The sequence below is a fragment of the Lissotriton helveticus genome, chromosome 2_2 (genome assembly GCF_964261635.1).
Source record: "Lissotriton helveticus chromosome 2_2, aLisHel1.1, whole genome shotgun sequence".
Classification (NCBI taxonomy): Eukaryota; Metazoa; Chordata; class Amphibia; order Caudata; family Salamandridae; genus Lissotriton; species Lissotriton helveticus.
The window spans coordinates 482,998,365-483,025,083 of NC_136060.1; the positions used below are offsets into that span (position 1 = coordinate 482,998,365).

The following is a 26,719-nucleotide window of genomic DNA, read 5'->3' on the forward strand; positions in this document are numbered from 1 at the left end:
GCAAAGTGCTTTCACTGTTTTCTTTAACAATCAGAAAAATATGGGCACGTTGTGCCCCATCGATTAAGCAAGTAGGAAACAATGGGATATTAGGATGGATTTTACGCCCCCCCTGAGATGGTCTCGCGCCCCCGCAGGGGTCGCGCCCCACAGTTTGAAGAACTGTGCCCTAGAGCCCTTTTTGGAGACTGTTAGACGCTCTATACGCTATACGGGTTTTCAATTTCAAAATGTCGACATTAAATTTACCGCTCACGCCGATGACATCCTACTTTTTCTTTCTAACCCATCTGCTTCCTTACCAGAATTTTTTTCATTATTAAATAATTATTCTAATGTCTCGGGTTACAAATTGAATGTTGATAAATCTGAAATTTTACCCTTAAACAAATTTATCCTCCCCTCCATGTTTACTGACTCTGGTTTTGAATGGTCCTCTTCTCATATCAAATGTCTCGGTATCTTATACTGTAACAATCTTAAAGACCTTGTTAAGATTAATCTTGCTGAAATTTGTAAAAAAACTTCGGCCCTCATTGACGGCTGGACCCCTATTTTCCTCTCATGGTGGGGTAGATTGGCTACGATCAAAATGATGCTTCTTCGCATTATCAATTTTTATCTCTCTATGCTCCCTATTTCTCTCCCTAATACCTTTTTTCGTACCATTAATAGTATCCTTATAAAATTTCTATGGAATAACCTCAAATCTAGAATTGCTATTGCTCGGCTTCAACTCTCTAAAGATTTGGGTGGAGTTAATTTCCCTAATCTTAGCAGATACCATTCTGCCTTCACTCTGAAACAAGTTTGGACCTTTCTGTCTCACTCTACCTCTTCTTCTTGCACTGCATGGAGTTCCTTGAAACAAGCCCAATATTCCCCCTTTTCTCTTCTTTCAGCCATTCAGATTACTTTGCCTCCAAAACGCATGTCTTTCCCCACTCTTGCTCATTCTAAGACAATAGTTCTCTCTTCGTTTCGCACCCATCCCTCCTTCAACACTCGCTCCACGACTATTCCTATCTGGTATAAAAGACATTTGAAGATTAATAATCGCGCCTTATTTTGGAAGGAATGGATAGATAAAGGTATTTTTACTCCTCAGCAATTGATGAAAGATGGCACTTTCATGTCGTTTTCTGCTCTTCAGTCCCAATATAACATTTCCTCACATCACGCCTCTCAATATATTACACTTAAAGATGCTCTCACCTGCTACTATTCCCCTGTGAATTCTGATTCTATTTCCTCTTCTGACCACTTACCTCCTTCCTCTAGCCTTATTGACTTCTCCACTCAATTTAAGGCTGCCACCATTTACAAATTGTTATCCCACCCCCATGCCATTAGAGTTAAATCCCCTTTAGAATTATTATGGGAAAAAGACTTAAACCTTGATCTTCCTGTGCGTACTTGGGATCTTCTTTGGTCCAAGAATCATACTACCTCCCGTTCAGCCAGCCCAATGCAAACTTTATATTATTTTTATAATAGACTTTTTTTAACCCTTAGCGATCTCCACCGTTTTCATTTGCAAGATTCCCCTAAATGTTGGTCATGTTCTCATGTTACGGCAGACTTTCTACAAATGTTCTTTCATTGCCCTCTGATTAACACCTTTTGGACCACTATTTGCAGTAAATTTAATGATATCCTCCTTATAGATGTTCCATTCCACATTCACTATGTCTTTCTGGGCAGTCTCTCCCCAGTTTATGCTAATCATAAGGATGTAGGCCCATTTATAAATCTGTTCTTAGCTATTTCCTTTCAGATTATTACTGTTAATTGGAAGGATACTTCTAAAATCTCTTACCAAGCATGGTGGAACTTATTATGTCATCATCATAGAATGGACAGAGCATATGCAACCTCCACCTCCTTGTTGATTAAAAGAGATTTATTATGGTTACCTTTAACTAATTTTTTATCTAGAAAGCTGTCATAATCCTTATTGTTACTACTTTTGAATTGTTATCTTTTTTATAAAACTGTAAATGGTTTGCAATATTTTTCTTTCCCTAGTTTTCTTCCTCTTTTGGACCTTTCTTTCTCCTTCCCCCTCCTTTCCACCTTTTCCCCCCTTTTTCTCATCTTTTCTTCTTCTTTCCCTTTTCCCTCACATAAAATTTTTCTAAAATGCTTCTTTTACTAAGTACAGTTATATTTCATAGGATATTATGTCACTTCGCTTTGTTTTACATTCCATGTTCCTTTTCTAGGTGTAGGTGGTGTTCTATAGGCTTATTTTAAGTGGGAATGCATCCTAGCGCGGAGATGCACTGTTCTAGTGTATTCAGGCGCTTAATAAATGTTATTATTTTTATTATTATTATTATTCATGTTGTCAAATTTCCTATTATTGCTAATATTTTGTACTGATGTTTACATTGTTTTTTATTATCTCAATAAACCATTTTAAACTCAAAAAAGGGAGTGAAGGATGCTGTGAGAGGTGGTTGAGGTAGCAGGGTCAAGGTAGGAGGTAGCAGGGTCAAGGTAGGAGGTAGCAGGGTCAAGGTAGGAGGTAGCAGGGTCAAGGGAGGGCTAGACCAGAGCCCAAGCAGAGCCAGACCAGACCCGAGCAGAGCCGGATCAGAGGCGAGGCAAACCATTGCAGAGTCCTGTTTCTGGCTTGGACCCAAGAGACAAATCAAGACCAGAGTCATGACGCCATTTAGCGTCTTCATTTTGCAATAAATGTTATTTAGAAACACTAATTTCTTGAACATTTGTGTTTCAATGTAATTCTTTGTCTTACACCAGGGTATTAAGTGGCATCAGTTTGTTCTGTGCACTGTGTATACAGGCAGTATAGGTGTTATATGTGAAACAGCTGCCTATTAAACCACACAGAAGAAAGAGTCTTTTATACAGAGCACATCCTGAACGGAGTTCCTTTAGGCTGTTCTCAACTGCTCAAGGAAAACGAGGCACTGTGAGGGAAAAGACTTGCCGGGGATCACTCTGGCCAAGTGAAGACGCTGGGATTTGAGCGCAGTTTCCCTGTGAAACATTGTATAATTCATGCTCAGCTTCTGGGTGCACATCTAGAACATTGCATATAACGCCACACTTTGGGCGATATGTACAAGCAAGTGAAGGAGAGAGGCGTTAGCCGTCATAGCTTAACGCCTCTATCCTCCACTTCTGAAACGCAAGGCTGCACCATATTTACAATAATGTTGTGCAGCCTTGCGTTTCTCCCTGCAATGGCACTAAGTCTGGCAACTTAGCACCAAAGCAGGCACCCTGGCACCAGAGTGCAAGGGTGTCTGCATGCAGGGAAGGATTTGTTTATGTGTAGGAAGGTGCCCCTTCCTGCACACAAACAATCCTAAAATGTCATTCTGTCACTTTCATGCGTGCTGCTTCATGCAGCACACATGAGTCCCAAAATGGCATTTAAAAAAAAAAAGTTTGTTTATGTACAGGAAGGGACACCTTCCTTTACATAAACAAACAATGGCATTTTGCTTTTTCCATGTGTACTGCACAAGGCAGCACACATGGAAAACGCAAAAAACGAGGAGAAATAATGGATTTCTTCTTGTTTCGTCATTTAAGACCAGTTTTTCCATGGTCTTAATTTTGGTGCTGCCTCCAATGTACGCCACCCTTGTACATAGCGGGCAGCGTCAAAATGAATGGGTGTTGTGGTGGAATGCCCACTGGAACTTCCACTGTCCACCCCTTTCGCGCCTCGTACATAAGGTGCAGCTCTCATATGTACAAGCCCCTATCGCCACCACAACAACGATAGAAGTGACTTTGTGGTGGCGATAGGGGCTTGTACATATGCCTCTTAGTTTAGTTCTTTCATTTGTTAAATGCACTCTGGTCAACAAACACATCTATCACTTTAGATCTATCTAACACTAATTATGTATAAAGAAAAGTCCTTGTAGAGAAAAGTACAAAGTTAATGAAAGGGGGGAGGCAGCCGGCTTGTTTTATGCTAACAGGTGGTTTCCCAGATTCAACAAAAAGAGCTCTATTGTAGATGTGGCTGAACCCCTGATACTAAACAGATTATCAAAAGAAAGCGACCTCGGAGATGCCACGGAGGGGGGGGGGGGGAAGGGGGCTCAGGTCTTCAGGAGACGCCTGTAGGGGAGAGGATGGTGGAACACACTGATTTACTTCACTTACCAGTTTTTCTTATAGATTCAGGAATGAGGAGCTAGGGGGTGTTGGAAGAATCCTCACATTCAGTATTTGGTAGAATAACACATATATAAAAAGATAATTTATTATATAAATATTACATAGCCGTCAAAGAATAATTTATGGTAAAAAAATGCTATAAATATCAATCATCATTTCCTAAAGAGTCAAGGTGGTCCCCCGTGTCTTCCTGGTTCACCCCCTGGGCTGGCGGGGCTCGCGGCTCCAGACTCCGCTTTAGCATACATTACATTGATATTCTGATTGAAGTCCATGCTCTGCGCGCTGTTTTTGAAGGCAGTGCAGCACTTACCTGTAAAACGGAAAAAATATCCATAAATATATTATCATTTTCACTTGTACTGTACATATTACATTCATGATACCGTGAACACCGGGATAACTTTTGAGGTCACTTTTGCCAGCTTTAAGTTGCTTCTCATTCATTCATTCATTCTCAGCGGCATTGCATCTTCCACAGAGACATAGGGCCATATTTATGGGACATTCACGCAGCACAGCACAGCAAGCACAGCACAGCAAGCACAGCACAGCAAGCACAGCACAGCAAGTCACCTGGCTGCACTGAGTAAGAAGGAAAGGCCAGGACTGCGCCATTTTTAGAAGGATACGATGCATTCCTGTCCTTTTGTCTGACTGGCGCTAATGCGGGCGCCTTTGCACCATGGTGCAAGAGTGCCTGCGTTGTAAGGAGGATTATTTTTTGCAGAAAGTTGCACCTCCCAGCACAAAAAACAATCCCCGGAGGCTTTTTCCCCTCTTCATTCTGCAGCACACCTAGAAAGAGGAAAAAACATTGAGAAAAAGATATTTCTCCTGGTTACGCCTCACCTGGAGAGATGTAGGTTTTTAGTGCATTCCTGGGCAGTGGCGTAGCTAGGCCTTTTGCCGCCCGTGGCGGCCCCTGCGTTTGCCGACCTCAGCGGCCAAATGTAAGAGTGGCGGGGAGAGAGGGAGGTGGGGTGCTGGGGATTCTTGCGTGTGCCGCCCCCGTGACAGACGCAGGTAAAAGGCAGTTGGCAGACAGCTGCCCCCGAAACTTGTTCTGCCCGGGGTGGATCACCCTCACCCCCCCGCTGCGCCACTGTTCCTGGGTATACTGCTTCTTGAAAATCTAGGAGTGCATCAAAATCCATGGATGTTGTGTGGTAACACCCACGCAACGCCCTTGAAAACACATTCCTGGCGCAGAGTAATGCAATGCACTAGTATGCTAAGAGTAGAATTACTCTAGGTTTAAGAAGCCTGTGTCCATCAATTATGTGTCTTTTGCTGTCTCGCCCTAAGTGCGCCAGGTATTCCCAGACGTGGGTCCTGGGCTCACTGTGCCACTGGAATCAAGCTATCGTGGCTGAAGAGGGGTGAAACCCCGAAACCGGCCCCAGGATGCTTGTTTCCGGTCCAGGGAGGACCTAGCATGGCAGTTTGGGCTGGACTGTTCCCATGAGGCACAGGGTCAAGACTGATTTACATATGGCCGGGTCTATACTGGAGTGGCATGGTGAGCAAAAGAACAATAGATTTAACCCAGAACTCTTGACTGGGGGTGAATGTTTTGATTTGTTCTGCATTCCGTCCATCAATTGTGTGTCTTTTATTTATCCAATACAGCGCACTATTATACTTTCCCCATGCGCCGTTTGGGCAGTCTAGCACCAATGCAGGGACCCTTGCACCATGGTCTAACGGTGCCTCCGTTGCAGGCAGGATTTGTTTGTCCAGAAAGGGGCTCCTCCCTGCAGAAAAACAATCCAGAGAGGTTTTTCCTCTTTCTATGTGTGCCGCAGAACATGGAAAGAGGAAAAATGAGGAGAAATAAATAGTTCTCCTCGTTATGCATCAGCTGGGGAGGCATAAGATTTTGGCAAGTTCCCAGCCTTATAAATCCTTGTAAATCTAGGAATGTGAAAAAAAGGGGGGGCTGAACACCCACCGCAACGCCCTTGGAACACCTCCCTTGCGCAGAGTAAGACAGCGCAGCGATTTGTGCTGCGTTGTGTTACTCCAGATTTATGAGGCCGCTCAAAGCCACGCAAAGTAGGTTTGTGTGGCTTCATAAATCCCAGCTAAGGGTTTATATTTCGCAATAATACGCTAAATTGGAAATAAATATCTACAAAAAAGTCAATTTGTTGAGAGTTGCGAGCTATTTTACTTACACAAAACGACAGCGACCAGCAGCACCACGAAGGCTACGACAATTAGAACGGCGTATCCCCAGGACATGGCGTTCACGTGCGTGCATCGCAAGTTGAAGTCTAAGAGAAAGTCAAATATGCATTAAGAAGTTAGCATGAAGTTCATATCAACTGCAGAACACAATATGCTAGGGACATTTTTCTGCCAACACTTCAACAATACTAGGAACACTTGCCTCACTACAAGAGGCGTGACACATGCCCCTGAGGTGCAGGGGGGCCCCTAAACCATTAGGACCATCTAACCCAACAGGGGCCCCATTCAGCCCAGGGCCAATGAACATCTGTGAGATACAGGAGACATGCGGGCCCCTCTTCAGGTATGCAGACTTTGGCCTGCATGAATTGTGGCGACAGGCATATTGCCGCCTGCAATGCAGTTGTAGGTGACCAAATGGCTGTGGGCACAGCGGGGAGAGCAGGGGGACCCTAAAAAGAAAAAAATCACCCCATCAATCACCATGGGTAAACACTGGCACCGAGAGTGTCCCAGCGTATGTCCGCAGTGAAATTATCTCTTTACATCCTGTAGTGGGGCCTTTATATTGCGTTACCACACTGATCACTACTTACCTCATCGGAGCCATTACACGTAGGGGGCCAACCTTCTGCAAATCACTGCAACCTTCCTGAAAAGGAGCAGTGCAACTTAATCTACTAGAAGGTGTTCTACCACTTTATTTTATATGTCCTATCCAGAATAGGGACTACCAACATATCATGGAGGCCAGCAGACCTGGAGTTAAGAATAATACATCTCTAATTCTGTAGATATGCCTCCCTTGACGATATGTAGGGCGTCTACATTCTGGAGTGGATGTAAGGGCGGATCAATAATAACACATGACTTGCTGGTGCATCTTTACCCCTTGCTCATCAGGTAAGGAACCCCAGAGATGAGCCGGCTACGCTTGACCTCTCCCTGAGGTGTAGTTGGAATTATAGCAACTCTGGACAAAGGATCCAGAACAGGGCATGACCAGTCCATTTAGTGGGAGGGGGGCTCAACGTGAACATAAATCTGACATGCAAGGATTTAGCCAACACTTCTACCCTACACCAGACACTGCTGTGGTGAACTACACCCACCTGAGTGCTACTGCTGTGTAATAAACCCAAAGCACAAACTTAGATACTTCAGCCAAAAGAGCCGATACGTACTGGTCCCCTGTCCAGGTATTGGGATGCTGTATGCATTAAGAGAGCTCTGGCTTCAACAGAAATGAGACAGTAGAATTTCAGATAAAACTGTATGTATGTTTGAGGTACTTAACCTAGACAGAGGTAGAAGATTACAGTACAGGGTCAAAGGAAAGGATGCAGTCAGCAAGTGATTGAAGAGGTTGCTGGTTTGTAAACTCTTACTGCATTCTAATACGGTTTTCTTTAAAGAGATGTGTCTTAACTCTTTCCAAGACCTGAAGGATACAAATGTTGTTCCTGAATCTGGGTGTATAGATGGAAAAGTCCTGATACCTTGATACACCCAGCTAGTAACCCACACACATGCAGTCACATACAAATGAGAGAAACATCAGTCTTTTATGCACCCAAACCTTACTGAGCACACAAGCCGACAGAGCGAAACCAATCAGGGACATCCTACTCAGAGCCACTGTCCATAACTATAAGCAAAAGCTGGTCTTATATTATAAGGTAGGCTGCAGCTCAAGTCCATTTGAAACAGAAGCTTACAGTGGGTGAGACTCCACTGTTGAGGCTCATTCAGAGCAACAGTGCAAACAAAAGGCAGTCAAATAACAAAATCAACCAGGGGTTTTACTAGCCAGAAACATTCTCACAGAGGGCTGTAGTGTAGTTCCTATATTCCCAATAGGCTCTGCGCATTGGAATAATATATCCTATAGATTAGACGTAGGACTTCGGTCGACTAGGTCTCTATCGAATATACTAGACTTAATTGTGTGTGCCAGCTAGCTCAGAGGTCACTAGAAACTTTCTCGAATTCACAAGAAGGGATTAGTCTCTGACAACCGCATAAACATGACAACTTTGTTTCCCCAAGATGAAACGTATCTTCAGAGTCGTGTAAAGAATAGATAGAGATTTCACTCAGTCAATCGTGCATGCTTCGTTTCACTAGAGGTGCAGAGAAAGTAGAAAGACAGGTGTTTTCAATAAAAGGATTTATTGAACAGTCTTCTTTCTCAAGCATAAGAAATGAACTGCTACAGATAGGTGTCCAGGTCCAAAGGGACGGAGAGGCAAGATGGCCGCCGTAGCTCTGTAGAGAGAAGTCGCATTATCTCTCTCCTATCCTAGGATGTGGAAGGACTGGTGAATCCAGGGATGTGGGATCTGGTTAACCTGGTATACCGAGGCGCGGCAGAAGCACTTAACCCAGACTGGCTGAGTGGGCTCTCGACAAAGAAGGTGAAAGGCTGGCTTAGGTGTTGGAAAGTGTGATAAGCAGCGTGAAAGTACCCTTCAAGATGTCCCAAAGAGCCAAGGCGGACAGAGATAAACCAGCAACCGCAGGGCCGATTAAAGGCTCAGCCGCTGCAGTAAGAGAGGGGGCAGTTCCAAAAACTTTGTCCCTGAAAAAACAAACGGAACTTCCTAGTCGGTCTTCGAAGGGTGCATTAATCAAGAAGCCCGAAAAGCAGGAGAAAAAGTCTGAAGCGAGACCTGGGACCCGATCGGCTGTGATTAAACCGGCAAAAGAATTGTCAATGGACTTGAATGGAAAGTCTCCGCGTGCACAAACGGGGATCACAAAAGACCAGATGCGGCAGGCAACCTTACCGGAGTCTTTCGTCTCGAAAGCACCCCCAGCAGTCCTGCAGATAGAGCTTCAGCTGGTCGAGTCCCATCAGGACGAGATGACGATCGGGAAGGCAGTAGCACCGCTGACGGATTCAGGAGCCCGGAGAGGCAGAAGGGAGCTGAACGCGGAAGCTGAGTCAGTAGACCGCGAGGACACAAGCGTCGAAGGTTTGGTTGCTGGGCAACCACTGAGCACTGCAGGAACCGGCTTGCCGCGACCGGAGCAGAACGCAGAAGCCGCGGAGGTGAGCAAGGGGGCCGGAAAGAACATCGGCTACAATGACAATGCCACAGATCAGTTGGAAAAGCGCAATAACATGCAGATGTTAGACGCCCTACTATCGGTGGAGATAGGGCCCCATAGCAAACCTATGCAGGGTGATGGTCCGAGTTGGGGTAGCACTCAGAGCCTAACGGAGCAGCAAGGGTTACAGTCTGATCAGGACAATGGCAAAAACACCCAAAATACAGACAGAAATACGAGGGGAGGCTCCCCTGAATTCTTTTCAGTTTACGAGGGTTCAGATACTACAGATGTTAGTGAACAGGAATCTGAAGAGGAGGGGAGCTGCACTGAACAGTCTTCTGATTCAGATACAAGTAAGGGCTCCAGGGAATTAGAGACTAAAAAGAAAAAGAGAGTTGGTGGTAAACAAAGAAATGGAAGAGAATCAAGGAGTAGCACGAGCAAGAAATTATCATGGGACTATTCTGCTACCTCAGAGACCTATCAGGAGAGTGTGCAGGAAGAAGGGGAGAAGGATGGGTGGCAGAAACCTCAAAGCGTAACTCTTGAAATGCTGTTTGGGACTCTAAAACAGATGCAGACTGAGGCAAGAGTGGAAAGTCGAAGAGCAAAAAGAGACACAAAAAAACTTCAAGCTTCATTAAGAAGAGTAAGTAGAAAGCAGGAAGAGGTGGAGGGGAGAGTCTCGCAAGTTGAGGAAAGTACAAGCAGGGTGGAAGACGAGGTGACAGAATGGCAGACTTTCAAAGCGGATCAAGAGAAGGTGGTGGAAGACCTCCAATGGAAGCTAGAAAGTTTTGAAAATCGCCAAAGGAGAAACAATGTGAGACTTTTGGGACTGGAGGAAGGAAAGGAGGGGCAGGACCCCAGAGGATATGTGGTTAAGATCTTGAAAGAGGCTCTTCCAGAGTCAAAATGGCACTGGGATGTTGAAGTGCAAAGAGCCCATAGGTATCCGTTGTTCATTAAGAAAAACCGGGGGGGGGCATGAGAGTGAGCGTCCAAGAGCAATGCTGGTTTTCCTAGGTAATTTTTTAGCAAGACAGGAAATAATTGATAAGGCTAGGCCTGATTCAAGAAAGACAGTTGACGGTAATACTTTTTTTTCTAGGCCAGACTTCTGCCACGTTACCGTGGAAAGAAGGTGGAAGTTAAGACAGATGATAGGGCCTTTCCAAAAACAAGGAGCGGAAGCTTATCTGTTGTTCCCGTCAAGGTTGAAAGTAATCAGGAAAGGTTACACCAGAATGTTTACGTCTGAGGTAAAAGCAGCGGAATACTTAGCAGAAATCGCGGAACTTGATAAAGGAAAGGAGAGCAGAACTAGAACCATAACTCCACCGAGGTCCCCTGTAAGATCCTCACCAAAGACCCCGTAAGGTGGAAATATTAAGCAAATGTACTTAGCATTGTCGGACAGAGGTGAGAACAGGACAGGATAGGAGAGAGTAGCGATTCTGCAGACTACAGGGGCTACACATAGGCCAGGATTGGCCTATTTGCCTGTAGCAGGGGGGGGGGGGTTTCTTGAAGGGAGGGGGGTAAGGGGGGGTGAGGGGAGGGTGGTGGGGGGGGGAGACAAACATGTTGGTTTTGGGCACAAACATGGTGAAGGTAAAAGAGCTAAAAAAGATGCTTGGAGTAAGGTATGCAATGGAAGACTAAGAAAAAATATGGGGAAGAAAACAAGGAAAATCATTAAATGCTCCTGGTATAGGCGTATACAAGAAGTAGGAAAAACTATGAATTATAATGACCTGTAGAATAGTTTCAATAAACATTTGCGGTCTTAATGAGTTAAACAAGAGGTTAAAAACTGCTTCTTTGTTAAAATCGCTAAAACCTGATTTAGTGTGCCTTCAGGAAACACACATTGAGGGTACCAAGGCTTATTTATTGGATCAACTGGGCTTCAATGTTTTAGCAAAAACCAATCAGAATACAAAAACGAGAGGGGTGGTGATTCTGGGCAAGAGACAGGATACACTGGTTAAGAGGAAACTGGAGGATCAATGGGGCAGATGGGTTATGGCAGAACTAGTGTTTAGGGGAGAAACTTTCACGCTTGTTTCGGTCTATGGCTCTACTGGAGATGATCCAGACATTTTTCAATTTCTAGACACGGAACTCGCGCAATGGCCAGAGCCCATAATCTTATGTGGTGATCTGAATATTCATGATGCAGATAGTAGTTTTCTAGATCCTGATAGGAAATATATGGGGAGGAAAAGAAGAACTTACAGAGCTTTAGCAGATATGGCAAGGAATAACTCGTTAGAAGATCCATGGTTAAATTGCCATCCGAATCTGGACCGGAGTACTTTCTTCTCATATCCTCATCAAACACTGGTCCGGCTGGATTATTTTTTAATCACGAGATGTTTGATAGATAGTGCAAGGATAGTAAGAGAACCAAGGATCATATCAGATCACAGCCCGTTAGTATTAACTGCAGTACTTGGGCAAAGGAGAATTAAAGAACTGAGGCAATGGACTTTTGACAGAGCTCTCCTCCAGGATCAAACTTATAGGGAGAGAATGAGTGAATGGATTAAGGAATTTTGGGAGATTAATAGAGGTACTTCTACATCGGGGACTGTGTGGGATGCTTTTAAAGCCGGAATAGGAGGAGAAACTTTGAGTTATGTTATCAGTGCTCAAAGAAGGGAGAAGGAGAAAGCGGAGAGAGATAACAAACTAATTAGAGATGCAGAGGAAGAACTTATGAGAGCTATACACACACATTCTCCATTTGAACAGATATTATTGAAGATAGTCGCCCTCAAAGCAGAAGTTATGGATGGGATGGCAAAAAAGACCGTTGAGAAGTATGTAGTCAATAAAGAAAAGGCGTATGAACTTAGCGAAAGAGTTGGTCACATATTGGCAGTACGAGCTAGGCAAAGAGATGGGATGGCTGATATTAAAGAGATCAAAAACGGTCAGGGAGTCAAGGTTAAGGATGCTGAACAGATTAGAGAGGTTTTCAGACAGTTTTACACGGAGCTTTATATATCAGATGGGTATGAAAGAGAGGAGGACATAGGGGCATATTTGAGGGAGATAGAGCCTTCGGTACTGGCAGAGGCAGACAGAAAAGAGCTGGAAGAGAAATTTAAGGTGGATGAACTGGCTGAGGCTTTGAGGGAGTTGCCGTCCGGGAAGGCTGCTGGTCCGGACCAGATTCCAATAGAATTTTATAAAGTTTTCCAATCCTCCTTACTAGTAGAAATGTTTAATGTGATGTTGTTAGCACAAATGGGTGAGTCTGTTCCACAATCCTGGGGAGGCGCAGATATTATTGTTATTCCAAAAAAGGGCAAACCCGTAGACGTTCCGGGCTCCTATCGACCCATTACCTTAATGAACGCTGATGTTAAGGTGTTCTCCAAAATCTTGGCAAAAAGGCTATCTAGGATAATTGCATCCTTGGTTATTTCTTCCCAGCATGGATTTATTCCAGGTAAAGGAACAACCCAACACACTAGGCAAGTAATCACGGCATTTGATGTAGCAAGCATACTGGAAGACCCAATGGCAGCGGTGTTTCTCGATGCCGAAAAAGATTTCGATAGGGTCTCATGGAGATACTTATGGGATGCTTTGAGGTGGCACGGGATAGGACCAGGATTTATAAAGGCTCTGCAGACTTTATATATCAACCCGACGGCTAAGATAAGAGTCAATAGAGGTTATTCGGCAGCAGTTAATATCCAGAGAGGCACAAGGCAGGGCTGTCCCTCCTCTCCCCTGCTTTTCGCTCTATATCTTGACCCCTATATACGAAAGTTGGAAAGTAATCAGCAGATACCACCGTCCTTAATGATTGTAGACTTAAATCATTAGCTTATGCGGATGACGTCGCCATCCTGACCGCAGAACCTACAGTTGCCATTAGGGCAATTGAAGTTGAAGCTGAGAGGTTTGGTCAGTTTTCAGGATACAGTTTGAACATCACTAAAACCCAGATAGTTAAAAATCAATGGGTAATTTGTAATGATGCTAGAGTGACGGATATATTTACAACAAGGGGTGGTGATGGACAGAGTCTCTGAATTAAGCAGAATACTCTCACCCAGTCAAGAGATCAGGGCTAGATCCAACACCGTTTTTTAGCTCATTGCACCATCCCAGTTTCAGAACCTGGCTGTATGCAAATTAGTCTGTCCCTGGCCCAGTGCATCATGGGAATAGGGCAGACCAGACTACAAAAGCCAATTCTTACACTGGGAAGGAAACAAGCTTCCGGGGACCGGTTTCTGGCATTTCAGCCGTCTTCGGCCCGGCTTGCTTGAATCCTGATGGTGCAATGAGCAAGGGACTCACATCTGAGTATACCCTTCCACGCTTAGGGTGGACAAAAATATTTACAACAAGGGGTGGTGATGGACAGAGTCTCTGAATTAAGCAGAATACTCTCACCCAGTCAAGAGATCAGGGCTAGATCCAACACCGTTTTTTAGCTCATTGCACCATCCCAGTTTCAGAACCTGGCTGTATGCAAATTAGTCTGTCCCTGGCCCAGTGCATCATGGGAATAGGGCAGACCAGACTACAAAAGCCAATTCTTACACTGGGAAGGAAACAAGCTTCCGGGGACCGGTTTCTGGCATTTCAGCCGTCTTCGGCCCGGCTTGCTTGAATCCTGATGGTGCAATGAGCAAGGGACTCACATCTGAGTATACCCTTCCACGCTTAGGGTGGACAAAAATATTTACAACAAGGGGTGGTGATGGACAGAGTCTCTGAATTAAGCAGAATACTCTCACCCAGTCAAGAGATCAGGGCTAGATCCAACACCGTTTTTTAGCTCATTGCACCATCCCAGTTTCAGAACCTGGCTGTATGCAAATTAGTCTGTCCCTGGCCCAGTGCATCATGGGAATAGGGCAGACCAGACTACAAAAGCCAATTCTTACACTGGGAAGGAAACAAGCTTCCGGGGACCAGTTTCTGGCATTTCAGCCGTCTTCGGCCCGGCTTGCTTGAATCCTGATGGTGCAATGAGCAAGGGACTCACATCTGAGTATACCCTTCCACGCTTAGGGTGGACAAAAATATTTACAACAAGGGGTGGTGATGGACAGAGTCTCTGAATTAAGCAGAATACTCTCACCCAGTCAAGAGATCAGGGCTAGATCCAACACCGTTTTTTAGCTCATTGCACCATCCCAGTTTCAGAACCTGGCTGTATGCAAATTAGTCTGTCCCTGGCCCAGTGCATCATGGGAATAGGGCAGACCAGACTACAAAAGCCAATTCTTACACTGGGAAGGAAACAAGCTTCCGGGGACCGGTTTCTGGCATTTCAGCCGTCTTCGGCCCGGCTTGCTTGAATCCTGATGGTGCAATGAGCAAGGGACTCACATCTGAGTATACCCTTCCACGCTTAGGGTGGACAAAAATATTTACAACAAGGGGTGGTGATGGACAGAGTCTCTGAATTAAGCAGAATACTCTCACCCAGTCAAGAGATCAGGGCTAGATCCAACACCGTTTTTTAGCTCATTGCACCATCCCAGTTTCAGAACCTGGCTGTATGCAAATTAGTCTGTCCCTGGCCCAGTGCATCATGGGAATAGGGCAGACCAGACTACAAAAGCCAATTCTTACACTGGGAAGGAAACAAGCTTCCGGGGACCGGTTTCTGGCATTTCAGCCGTCTTCGGCCCGGCTTGCTTGAATCCTGATGGTGCAATGAGCAAGGGACTCACATCTGAGTATACCCTTCCACGCTTAGGGTGGACAAAAATATTTACAACAAGGGGTGGTGATGGACAGAGTCTCTGAATTAAGCAGAATACTCTCACCCAGTCAAGAGATCAGGGCTAGATCCAACACCGTTTTTTAGCTCATTGCACCATCCCAGTTTCAGAACCTGGCTGTATGCAAATTAGTCTGTCCCTGGCCCAGTGCATCATGGGAATAGGGCAGACCAGACTACAAAAGCCAATTCTTACACTGGGAAGGAAACAAGCTTCCGGGGACCGGTTTCTGGCATTTCAGCCGTCTTCGGCCCGGCTTGCTTGAATCCTGATGGTGCAATGAGCAAGGGACTCACATCTGAGTATACCCTTCCACGCTTAGGGTGGACAAAAATATTTACAACAAGGGGTGGTGATGGACAGAGTCTCTGAGACGGGTATGGCAACTTATCTAGGGGTGCAAATAACAGCAGAAATAGATAAGATTGTGGAAAAAAATATGGATCCCTTGATAGCACAAATGAAAAAAGATCTGGAAAAAATGAACAATCTACACATGACATTAGTTGGCTGTACAAACATCATTAAAATGATGATTTTACCCAAATTTTTGTATGTGTTCAGGGCGGTACCTTTGTTGTTTGAAGCCAGTTGGTTTAATGGTATGGAGGCTATATGCAACAGGTTTATATGGGCACACGGCAAGACCCGGAGGGCTTATAGGTACATGACACTCCCCAGAGAAAAAGGGGGATGGGGTGCACCAGATTTTCGCTTATATTATATGGCTACTGTTCTGCAATATATTCAAGGTTTTATTGGAGGCAATATTGATGATGTAAGAATGCATAAGATGTCTACAGAGATTTATGCTGTCGCACTGGGGGTAAATGCTCATAATTGTTTCTTAAAATGTATAGATTTCAGCTACTTTAAGAGAACTAAGTTTAAAACTGTTAAGGCGGCAGTCACAGTGTGGAATGCATTCTTAAAGAAAGTCAAGGTGGGGAGGTACAATAGGTATGTCTCATTAATTAACAATAGGTCACTCCCTGAGGAAATTTTTGCAGATCATACAATGACAGAGTGGGCTTTAAGGGGGATTACGCAAATAGGAGATCTATTTTCACAGGATGGTTTTAAGCAATTTTCAGAGTTAAGAGACGCATACGGCATACATAATAGGGGATTTTTTAAATATCTACAGGTTAGAAGTTTCCTTAAAAACAAAGTTGGAGGCCCAGCAGGTTTTAATAAAATAGAAATAATGGAGAAAATAAAGCTGATGGGGGATTGCTCTATCAAGTCCTTTTACGCAGCACTGGTGAAAGAAAAGCAAGATGATTTAGATAAATTCAGCAAGAAACGGGTGGACAAACTAGGGGTTGAAAGTAATTTGTTTTATGACTCTTTGAATTTAGGATGTACGATATTATGTGCTGCCCCGTTGCAGCATTATAAGACATTATATTTTCTGTACTTTACGCCTGCAATGATCGCAAAATGGGGGGGGATTACAGGAATTAACTGTCCCAGATGCAATGCGCTGGAAGCAGATAGTGTACATATTTTCGCAACATGTCCCCAATTACAAACATTGATTAAGGAGATTGAGGGGTTTTTGGCAAGATCACTGGGTATTGTGATGTCTCTCACACCAGCTTGTATCATGTTAGGTGTGACTGAAGGGGAGCAGGATCAATATGCTGAATTTCTGTTTGTAATAATGGCTGTTTATAGACTAACAATTGCTAGGGCTTGGCTAGATAAAAATCCCCCAAAAGTGCAATGCTGGCTGGCAAATACTCTGTATGCATACAATATAGAGGAAAAAATTTATGCACGAAAGGGGAGGAGTGGAAGACGACGGGGGAGAAGAATTTGGGAGCCACTATGCAAATGGAAAGAGGCGCAAAGAAGGAGCAACTAGGTGTAGGGTTGGGAAGATGTTGTTTCTACGGTTATTGTTTGTTTTTTCTTTTTAGTTTGAATGTATTATTGGTAGGGTAGTACTCAAGGATGGAGTTTAAACAATATAATGTATAAAGTATTGTAATGGATAAAATGTGATGCATGTAAAGCTCATAATACTTTGTTATGGTGAAGAAAAATAAAAAAATTATAAAAAAAAAAAAAAAGAAATGAACTGCTACAATCGTAAAACTGTTTGTAAAATATAATGCATACAGTATAAATAGTAGAATAAAATAATACTGTAAGAGCATTGTATGGTTCTTAAACCATATATTAATACATACAAGAATAACATAGGCTAAAAGTACTCAACTGGTGCTTCTAAAATACGCCTACCCCGGTGTACCTAACCTAAGCCTAGTACGAGGGAAGAAATAAGTGAGGTGTAGCATAAATGTAGTATTCTTTTGCCAAGAATCTGCCCAAGATTTTTCTAAGGGTCTAATCAGCTCTGTACCTTAGTTTAGAATGGAGAAGGTCAGTCTCGGGACTTGATTTCCCAACAACCCGCAAGGGTAGCTTGGAAACACTGGAGCTGGATTTTTTGGCAGGAGAAAAGACAGCGTCTCTCTCAGTGCGTCTGCTGGAGGGTCGGCTTCCTTCGGCACTTGCTGTAGCAGGGCATGTCGGGTAAGTAGATAGTCGAACTGCTTCAAACCACCGTGCGTTTGCTTGGGCGAGTGTGGGCATATTTTTATTTATACCTTGAAGGTGCCGAGTTTGACGTACATTTGGACATAATAACGTCATCAAAGAGTCTCAGTTCTTTGAAAACTCAACGAGTTCTTGGACAAATCAATATTCAGGCAAGGGGAAGTCCCCGGCTGCTGAAGCTGAGTTTTCCAAGAAATCGTTGTGGATTTTCGGAACTAGTGGAAGTAGCCCTGCCGTATTTGGACTGCATGAACTATGCCTAAATATGGTTATGATTTCTATGCCTATATAAGGATATGGTGATTTATACCTATATAAGGGCATGAATCCGGAAACTTACAATAGGGTCCTAAAATGATACATAACACCCACTCCACGTTATTATGTTCATCTAAATTCAAGCACTAAAACATATAATCTAGAGCAGTGTTTCCCAAACTGGGGTTCGCGGACTCCCAGGGATCCGTGACACATTCCCTGGGAGTCCGTAGGTAACAGTTTTAAAAGCACAGAAAAGTTACTGTATAATTAGCAGCTTTCCAGCAACAATAAAAGTGTCAAGATCATGCCAGTGATTAATGTACCTGCTGGAGAGTGAGGAGAGTTTTATTCAGTGACAGCTTTGACTTAACTAATGTAGCACAGAGGGTTAATGTGCCTACTGCAAAGAACGTGTAACATGCATTTTAAAAAGCAGTATTTTATGTGCATAGGTTCGTTTTACTGCTTTTGTCACAGAGATTCTTTCCTTACTGTGCACTTCACAAGTGACAATTGTAATGTAGCAGAGGGACCTATAAACTGTCATCAAAGAGCTGCTTGCAAACTGCATGGTACCAGTTAGTAACTTATGTTTTTCCCCAGTTATTCATTATCCTGATGCTGCTAAAAAGGTTTATTTGGGTGGAAATACATTTCTAATGTTAGTCAGTGCTAGCCACCATGTTATGTTCTGAATCCTGAGTTTGTGCTTTTACAGACAATGCACTCTTTAAACATTTTATACCCACACTGATTTACATGTATGATTCAATGTATCTATATATGTGTGATGTAAAGTGCTCTGGCATCCTACAATAGTATGAGAGATGCTATAAAACAAATAAAATGTATGTGACAGAGGGTCTATTACTTCAATATAAAATATTAAGGGCCAGATGTAGGATCTGTTTTTATATGTGCGAACGGGTTCGCGAACCCGTTTGTGCATGCAAAAACCTATTGGGCCATGTACATTGCCTATTTCGCGAGTCGCAATTTGTTTGCGACTCGCTAAATACGTTTTGCAACTTGATATTTGGAAGGGACATTTCCTTCCAAATAGCGAGTCTCAGAACCATGTACAAATGTTTTGCGGTCGCAAAACATTCGCAATTACCACCTACTTCAAGTAGATGGTAATGCATTTGCAAATGGGAAGGGGTCCTCAGGGGACTCCTTCCCCTTTGCAAATGCATGCAAAATTATTTTGTACGGGTCCAGGGACCTCTGCCTGCCCTTAGAAAATGAAACGCAAATGTTTAATTTCCTTTTTCTTTAAATGCATGGTAAATGGGCTGCATTTTCTTTTTAAAACTGCTTTATTTAAAAGCAGTCCCAAAGATGGTGGTCTCCTGAGCCCAGCAGATCACCATACCTGGGAGGGCTGGCATTCCCAATGGGCTGCAAATTGCGAGAGGCTCATTAATATTATTGAACCTCGCAATTTGCGACTCCATTGGGAATCCCAAACAGTGTTAAACACACTGTTGTACATTTCATTTAGCGACTCGCAATTTGCCACTTGCCATGTGTCGCCAATTGCGAGGCGCTAAATGAAATGGTCGTACATCTGGCCCCAAAATCCTTAGTACTTTGAGTATTTGTTTTGTATGCACACAGGTGTATTTTTTCGAATTACTGTTTTAATATTTGAAATTTAACTCATAAAAATTGATTGGGGGTCCCCGGCATCCAGTGGGGACTCAATGGGGGTTCTCAGGAGTCAAAAGTTTGGGAACCACTGATCTAGAGCATGTGTTTACAACCCCCAAAACTCATATAAAAATGCATTTGAAATGGTTGCACACGAAAAAGGAGTATTTTGTATAGTACACATTTAAGGGTAATGACTTCATTGTAAGCATATGATATGACATTAGCAATGCTAACTGAATGAATTACGAAAATTACATTTATGAAATGGCTCTTAGTTACAGATGAAAAAGGTCAAGACCACCCCATAGCAGAATATACAAACTGTTTTGGTTTGTGGATTAGGTTAATATTGTTTCTAGGAAGTGTTCAAGGAATTCTTGTTCTCTAAGAATAGTTCTACTTTAAGCAGATTACTCTTTGTGCCAAAGTTCATGTTGGTGTTTGGAAAAAGTCAAATAAATTTGTCGTAAAAATAGAGTTCCACACTTGGTAGCTTTTGTTTTAGAAAAAAAAAAGTGAAGGTCGCATTTCAGAGTTCGAAAGAACGCTGTGTGCTAATTTTAGAAGTTATTCTCGGTGTCAGGAGAAAACATTAAGTCATCAAGGCTGGCAAAGAAATCGTCTACCTCAGTAAAGTTCGACTACTTCATTAAGAAGGTCATTTGTCAGACTCCCCAGGATATAGCGGCATGGATTAGCAAATTTAGCGGCACAAAAATGGAAATTTAGCGGCAATTTTGTGGCATTTTATTTGGCCATTTTTCCTACAACAAACACAGATATCTTAGTTTTTTTAGTTATTTAACAACATGAAGCTATGTATATTTGGTTTATTTACAATGTAGACACTTTGTTTCCCTCGAAAAGCAAGACTTCCTCTCCAGCAGAACACAGAACGTCCGCCTTCAGCTCTGAAGCCACCAAGATCATCTGCGGCATACCCTAGGGCTCATTCCACAGCCCTACGCTGTTTAACATCTACATGGCACCCGTCGCCCGACTGCACGACCACAACATCATCTCCTACGTCGATGACACCCAGCTGATCCTCTCCCTCGCCAAGGACCCCCACACCGCCAAAACCAACCTACACGAAGTAATGAAGGCTGTCACTGAATGGATGAGGAACAGCCGACTGAAGCTGAACTGGGACAAGACGGAGGTCCTCATCCTCGGATCCACCCCATCGGCCTGGGACGACTCCTGGTAGCCGACCGCACTGGGAACAGCTCCAACACCCACCGACCACGCACGCAACCAGGGGGTCATCCTCGACTCATGGCGCCATATGGTGGGTGGTAGGATCTCTCCCCAAGCTCCACGAGGGGTGCAAGTGGCAGGAGAGGAGTGCCGCAGCGAGGCCCAGCCGTGGTGGAGATGGGGAAGCACGCGGATCCAGAGGAGCACCCGACGAGCATCCTGAGGCTCCAGGGTTTCCCTCACTGGTGCTGATATGGTGTTGTCTACCGGGGCGAAGGCACCTAAGAGCACTCCTCCAGGCCGGCGAACAATGGAATCTGCGGAGAATCTACAGGACCTATTCTGCTTTAGGCAAAGCAAGACATGTAGCATTTCATTTGTCCCAGGGCCGCTTCTGCAATGCAGGAGAATGCCGGTTATCAGATTTAATAAACAAAACTAAATTGATGTCAAAGAAAAAAGGTTGCAATGAGAAAAACCAGGACTGTAAAACCGCGCAGAAAAAACACTTCTGCACCTATTTACTGTTCCGTGGCATTCAGCTTCCACATCAACAAGGTATAGGCCTGGTCTAATGCAATTCTACCAGTAGCAATACAATAACATCCCATTGCAGCAATAATTAGGCATATTACTGAATTTCAATGCACAGCACCGAAATATGATAATTTAACCACTTGCCATTCCCCCACCCCCTCTCCTCATATACAATATCTTTGCAAACAGACGAACAAAACCACACCTCACTGAAAGTATTATAATATCTGGGTTTGGGGCACTATCTAGTCTTTCACAACACATACTCAGTGCCTTTCAGTGCCAGAGAGCATTTGACTCACAGCTGTACGGCTGTCACAAGTTTAGGCCTAACCCGGAAGCGAGACATAAGCCTGCTCCGTGGGGTGCACTTGATTCTCAAGAGGCGACACAGCGCTGTCTGGTTGCCCTTTCTCATGCAAGGAAATGGCCGCTTCCTGTGGTAGTGCCTTAGCATACGGTTTACAGGGAGAGACATAAAAAGAGGGGAAAACCTAGTAAATCTGATGTTAATGCGCACATTTCGGAACTACTAAAAGTGAGGCCTACAGGCTACGCCGAGGCCCAAAGGTGAGATGACAATCCTGGCCCTGAGGCCAGAGGCTGAGGCCGGAAAGTCTGAAGTCAGCCACAAGTTATGATGGGTGCAGCAGGTGCAGTGGAGCCTGCGCCTCACAGCGCGAGGGGACTGTTTCCCCAATGTATGGATTTCTTTTGCTACCTCAGGAAGGGACCTGTCACTGCATGGATTGAGGTATGTGGCTTCCTTCTGAGGTGTGTGGTGTGTCGTAGCAGGGACGGGGAGGTAGGAGTCGATTCTGCGGCCTTTTGGTGGAAAACTTTTAGAAACAAGCACGCCCCTGTCGCCCTGCTAGGTGAGAGATGTCCGGTGCCCCTGCTGAAAAACAAAATGACGCCCTAAAAATATAAATGAAAAGCTACTTTGGATGAAGGGATAGAAATGGTCCAGTTTGCCAGTGACCTCCATAAAAACAAGAGGCTGATGCGAAGAGGGGATCAGTAGCTGAAATGACGCCCTTTGAGTATCCTATTTTATTAGTAAAATGGTGAACAGGGAGCGCGTCGCACGCGTTTGTGATGCGACCGCTCAGATTGTGTAGTGCAGAATTCAGGAGAATATGCATGTGCCACACAGCTATTGGCTGAGCTTTAGAACTATGTATTTCTTAGCCACAGAGTAGCCATTCTGCGCACATGACTTTTATAGGACAACTCATTGATTTCATTAGACCTTCCGTCATTACCATGGTACTATAAACCCCTGCACTCTGCTTCAGGTCGGTGGCATTTTGATTGTATGGATGTGACGTCCCGTGGGTGATAGGGCACTGCGCGTGATGGTCTGATATGGATGCAGGGTGGTGACGGTCGTCAGACAAACATAGGGCCGTATTGCTGCATGCTCAACAACTAGTGTCAAAGACGAAAGAGATGAGCGTGGCTCTGCTCCTTAATCAGACCCCCCCAGGATATAGCGGCTTTTGTAAAAATGCCACGCGATTTCTACAAAAGTGCCGATTTCGCTAGCACTTTTGTAAAAATCGCGGCATTTTTACAAAAGTGCCGATTTCGCGGCAAACCGCAAAATCGCGAAATCCTGGAGGGTCTGATTTGTGCACAGATGCGAAGCATCGCCGTCAGCGTCAGCCGCATTAGCAATGTTCATATCAGATGGTACCTGTGTGCCTGTTGGTCAGCGTATCTCACCTCCAGTTGGATTTGCCGTGAGATCTCAATAATGCCGCCATCAAGATTGGTAGCCGTTGGGGGCAACACAACACATGAGCCGTTACCGGACCCAGTAAAGCGTCAGCATCCGTTGGCATAACCGATGGTAGTGTTAGACAGACATCTAACATGCATTCCTCTCCACAAAGCAGGCATCGTAGAACAGGTAAGATGCAATCTTGCCAGATTGGTCTGAATGACAGGAACCATGTGGTATTGAGATCTCTCAAACGAGCCAAGCCAAGGATCTGTGTTATTCTCTCACGATACCGCATAGCCTGGAGCGCATTTTCCATGCTGACTTGGGGATCGCTGGTGGCTGGATTTGCCATAACAGAGCAGGAGAACTACGAGTCCCAAAATGAGAGGCAGGCCGCCGAACACAGAGTGGACGAAGTTAGGAAAAATGCCCAGGACTGCTTCAAAGGGTGCTAACAGTCACGAAAAAATCATCTTAAATACATGTGCAATACCGCTGGTATCAGACCTCAAAGATACTCGTGATCTTCTGATACAAATAGCTGACAGAACTTTCGACCCCAACACGATGGTCCTAGTAGGTTTGGACGTCGAGTCATTGTACACAAGCCTGCCACAAGACGATACATTACAAATGCTGGAAGATTCACTCTTCCAAGAAGAATGGTTCCATCAGACTCCTCGACACTTTATTCTTGAATGCTGTCGCTTGGCATTAAAAGAAAATTATTTCAAATTTAATGATCAACCACAACAGCCTTTTTTAGGAAGAGGCCAAAATCCAATAAGAGGCAAAAAGAAAAACTTGACGTGGCAGGATCATCTTCCGAACGTACAGACCCGCAGCATGTCATCGGCTCAGACGGATTCGAACAAGAAAACTCACTGATAGTAAATCTCAGCGATGTTGTTCTAACGGTTGAACAATCAAAAGTCCTTAATAGAGGCCTTGGTTTTGTACCGACCCCTCCGATGGACCCTTTCAAACTTAAATGTGAACTGTCTGAATTCTGCAGGACCTTAAAACTCAAAGCTTTCTTTGATGGAACCACCCAAATCAAAGAAGGAGACACGACCCTAAGAAGAAAATCCAAATTCTCACCAGCAAGTAATACAGTTCCAGTAGAAATACTTACCTTCGAACAGGCGATTTTAAAAAGTATTGACAATTTAGACAAGAAAAAACCATTTCAAAATCTAAACAACAAGGAACAAAAAGCACTTGCGGAACTCAGAGATAATGACAATATTGTCATAAAACCAGCTGATAAGGGTGGAGGGGTTGTTATCATGACCAAAGAAGGGTACAACCAGCAATGCTTATTATTACTATCGGATGATAAGTTTTATAAGCAATTAGACTCAGATCCTACCGAGGGTCTTACCAACACCATCGCTATTATGATACATGAAGCAGAGGTACACGGATGGATTTCCAAAAAAGAAGCAGACTTCATGACACCAAGAGTAGCAAAAGTCCCCTACTTCTACTCGCTACCGAAGACCCATAAAAACAAGTTCCCGCCACCGGGACGCCCGATAGTTTCGGGTATTGGGTCCCTTTTGGAACCTCTTTCCAAATTTGCGGATGAATACTTAAAACCTCTTGTCCAAAAAACCCCGACATACCTCAAAGATACTCGTGATCTTCTGATACAAATAGCTGACAGAACTTTCGACCCCAACACGATGGTCCTAGTAGGTTTGGACGTCGAGTCATTGTACACAAGCCTGCCACAAGACGATACATTACAAATGCTGGAAGATTTACTCTTCCTAGAAGAATGGTTCCATCAGACTCCTCGACACTTTATTCTTGAATGCTGTCGCTTGGCATTAAAAGAAAATTATTTCAAATTTAATGATCAACTCTTCCTGCAGTGTCATGGAACTTCCATGGGGAGTGCCTTTGCTCCATCGGAAGCAGGACTGTATGTCAGCCAATTTGAACAGAAATTCGTCCTACACAACGACAACCCATTTGTTTCCAGTATATTATACTGGAAGCGCTATATCGACGACGTCCTACTGATTTGGGACACCAGTAAGAACCTCACAACGTTCATGGAATGGCTTAACACCCAAGACCAATGGCTGAAATTCGCCTGCACTGCCAGCAATCAATGTATTGATTTCTTGGATTTGACTATTTTCTGTGAGAATGGCAAATTAGAGACGAAAACGTACACAAAACCTACAGCCAAGAACAGTCTCCTATCATATCTGAGCTACCACCCTCGACCGTTAAGAGACAATCTCCCCTATAGTCAGTTCCTACGACACAAACGCAATTGCAGTAAGAATAATGACTATAAAAATCAAGCGACAATCCTTTGCAAAAAACTACAAGCAAGAGATTACACTCCTCGAGTAATATCCAAATGCAAAAAGAGAGCGTCCAATCAACCACGTGACTGTCTCCTCCAAAGCCATCCTAAAGAACCGATTAAGGATCTAGTTACCTGTGTCACCACTTTCTGCCCAGCCACCTATGAAGTCCAAAAACGAATAAGAAGACACTGGCAGATTATTACATCAGGGAGCTTGAATTGGCCAAAACCTAGGTTTGCTAACAGAAGGACCAAGAATCTTCAAGACACACTTGTCCACACACGCCCAAGAAAAAGATCCACAATAACCACCGTCCGAGATGCAACCATGACCCCAGTTACAGGTCACTATCCGTGTGGCACCTGTGGAGTGTGCAAATTCACAAAAACGACAAAAATGCTACAACTCACGAATGATTTTATCTGGTCCCAGAGACAACATACAAACTGTAATTCTACCCACGTAATATACTTGGTGACATGCCCCTGCAAAAAACAATACGTGGGTATGACATGCAGAAAGATTAAAATTCGGATCGGTGAACACAGGAGTAATGTGAGACTGAAGAAAAAGACAACAAAGCTCTGCACACATTTTGTTGAATCTGGCCATACTTGCGATGACCTCAGATGGACCGTCTTAGAAATGTTGCAGGATAAAGACAATAATGCGGAACAAAGACTGTTCGAAAAAGAACAAAGATGGGTCGACCGTCTTAAAACCCACACAATAGGGATGAATGAAAATATTCCATGGCACCAGTTCTATTAAATTCACGGATATCGCATAATTGTTATGATCGTAATACCTGACATTAAGATAACCTAGTAACTTCCTTTCAAAACCTCCATCTTGAAAGTACTTTCCACAACACCTAGAACCCTTTCTCTATGTCTACAGACGAGATCATATTGAGGCAGGAAGGACGCCCTCCGTTACCGGGGGCAGAGTCAGCACAAGGAGCTTGCGACTTCCACACGAGGGTAAGATCGGCGTTTTTGATGCCTGGTTGCCGTTTTTCTGCTACTCGATACACAACAGGTATTTATTCAGTACAAAACCATGTTTTCCGTCCTATATAGAAATACTATCCTCATGCGACTCTTTGCACCCTGAGGAAGAGAAACTCAGACAAAACTAAGGTACTTGATCTCTCTTCGTGTTTTGTGACGATAATACTGTTTTGTATGTGAGCCCTTAAAATAAATACCTACCCAGCTAGAGGGAGAGGCCACATACGATTTTGTATC

The 26,719-nt window shown here is 44.0% G+C and overlaps 1 protein-coding gene across 1 annotated transcript in view; it reads right to left on the reverse strand.

The window, feature by feature from the left end:
- Positions 1–4,133: 4,133 nt before the first annotated feature.
- LOC144821899 (uncharacterized) overlaps positions 4,134–26,719 on the reverse strand; it is a 164,148-nt gene continuing 141,562 nt past the window's right edge. Inside the window, exons 4-5 of the mRNA XM_078679047.1 lie at positions 6,351–6,449; positions 4,134–4,483 (exon numbers count right to left, since the gene is read on the reverse strand). Of these exons, the coding sequence (XP_078535173.1) occupies positions 4,338–4,483; positions 6,351–6,449 (245 nt within the window). The 3' untranslated portion in view covers positions 4,134–4,337. The remainder of the gene's footprint in view (positions 4,484–6,350; positions 6,450–26,719) is intronic.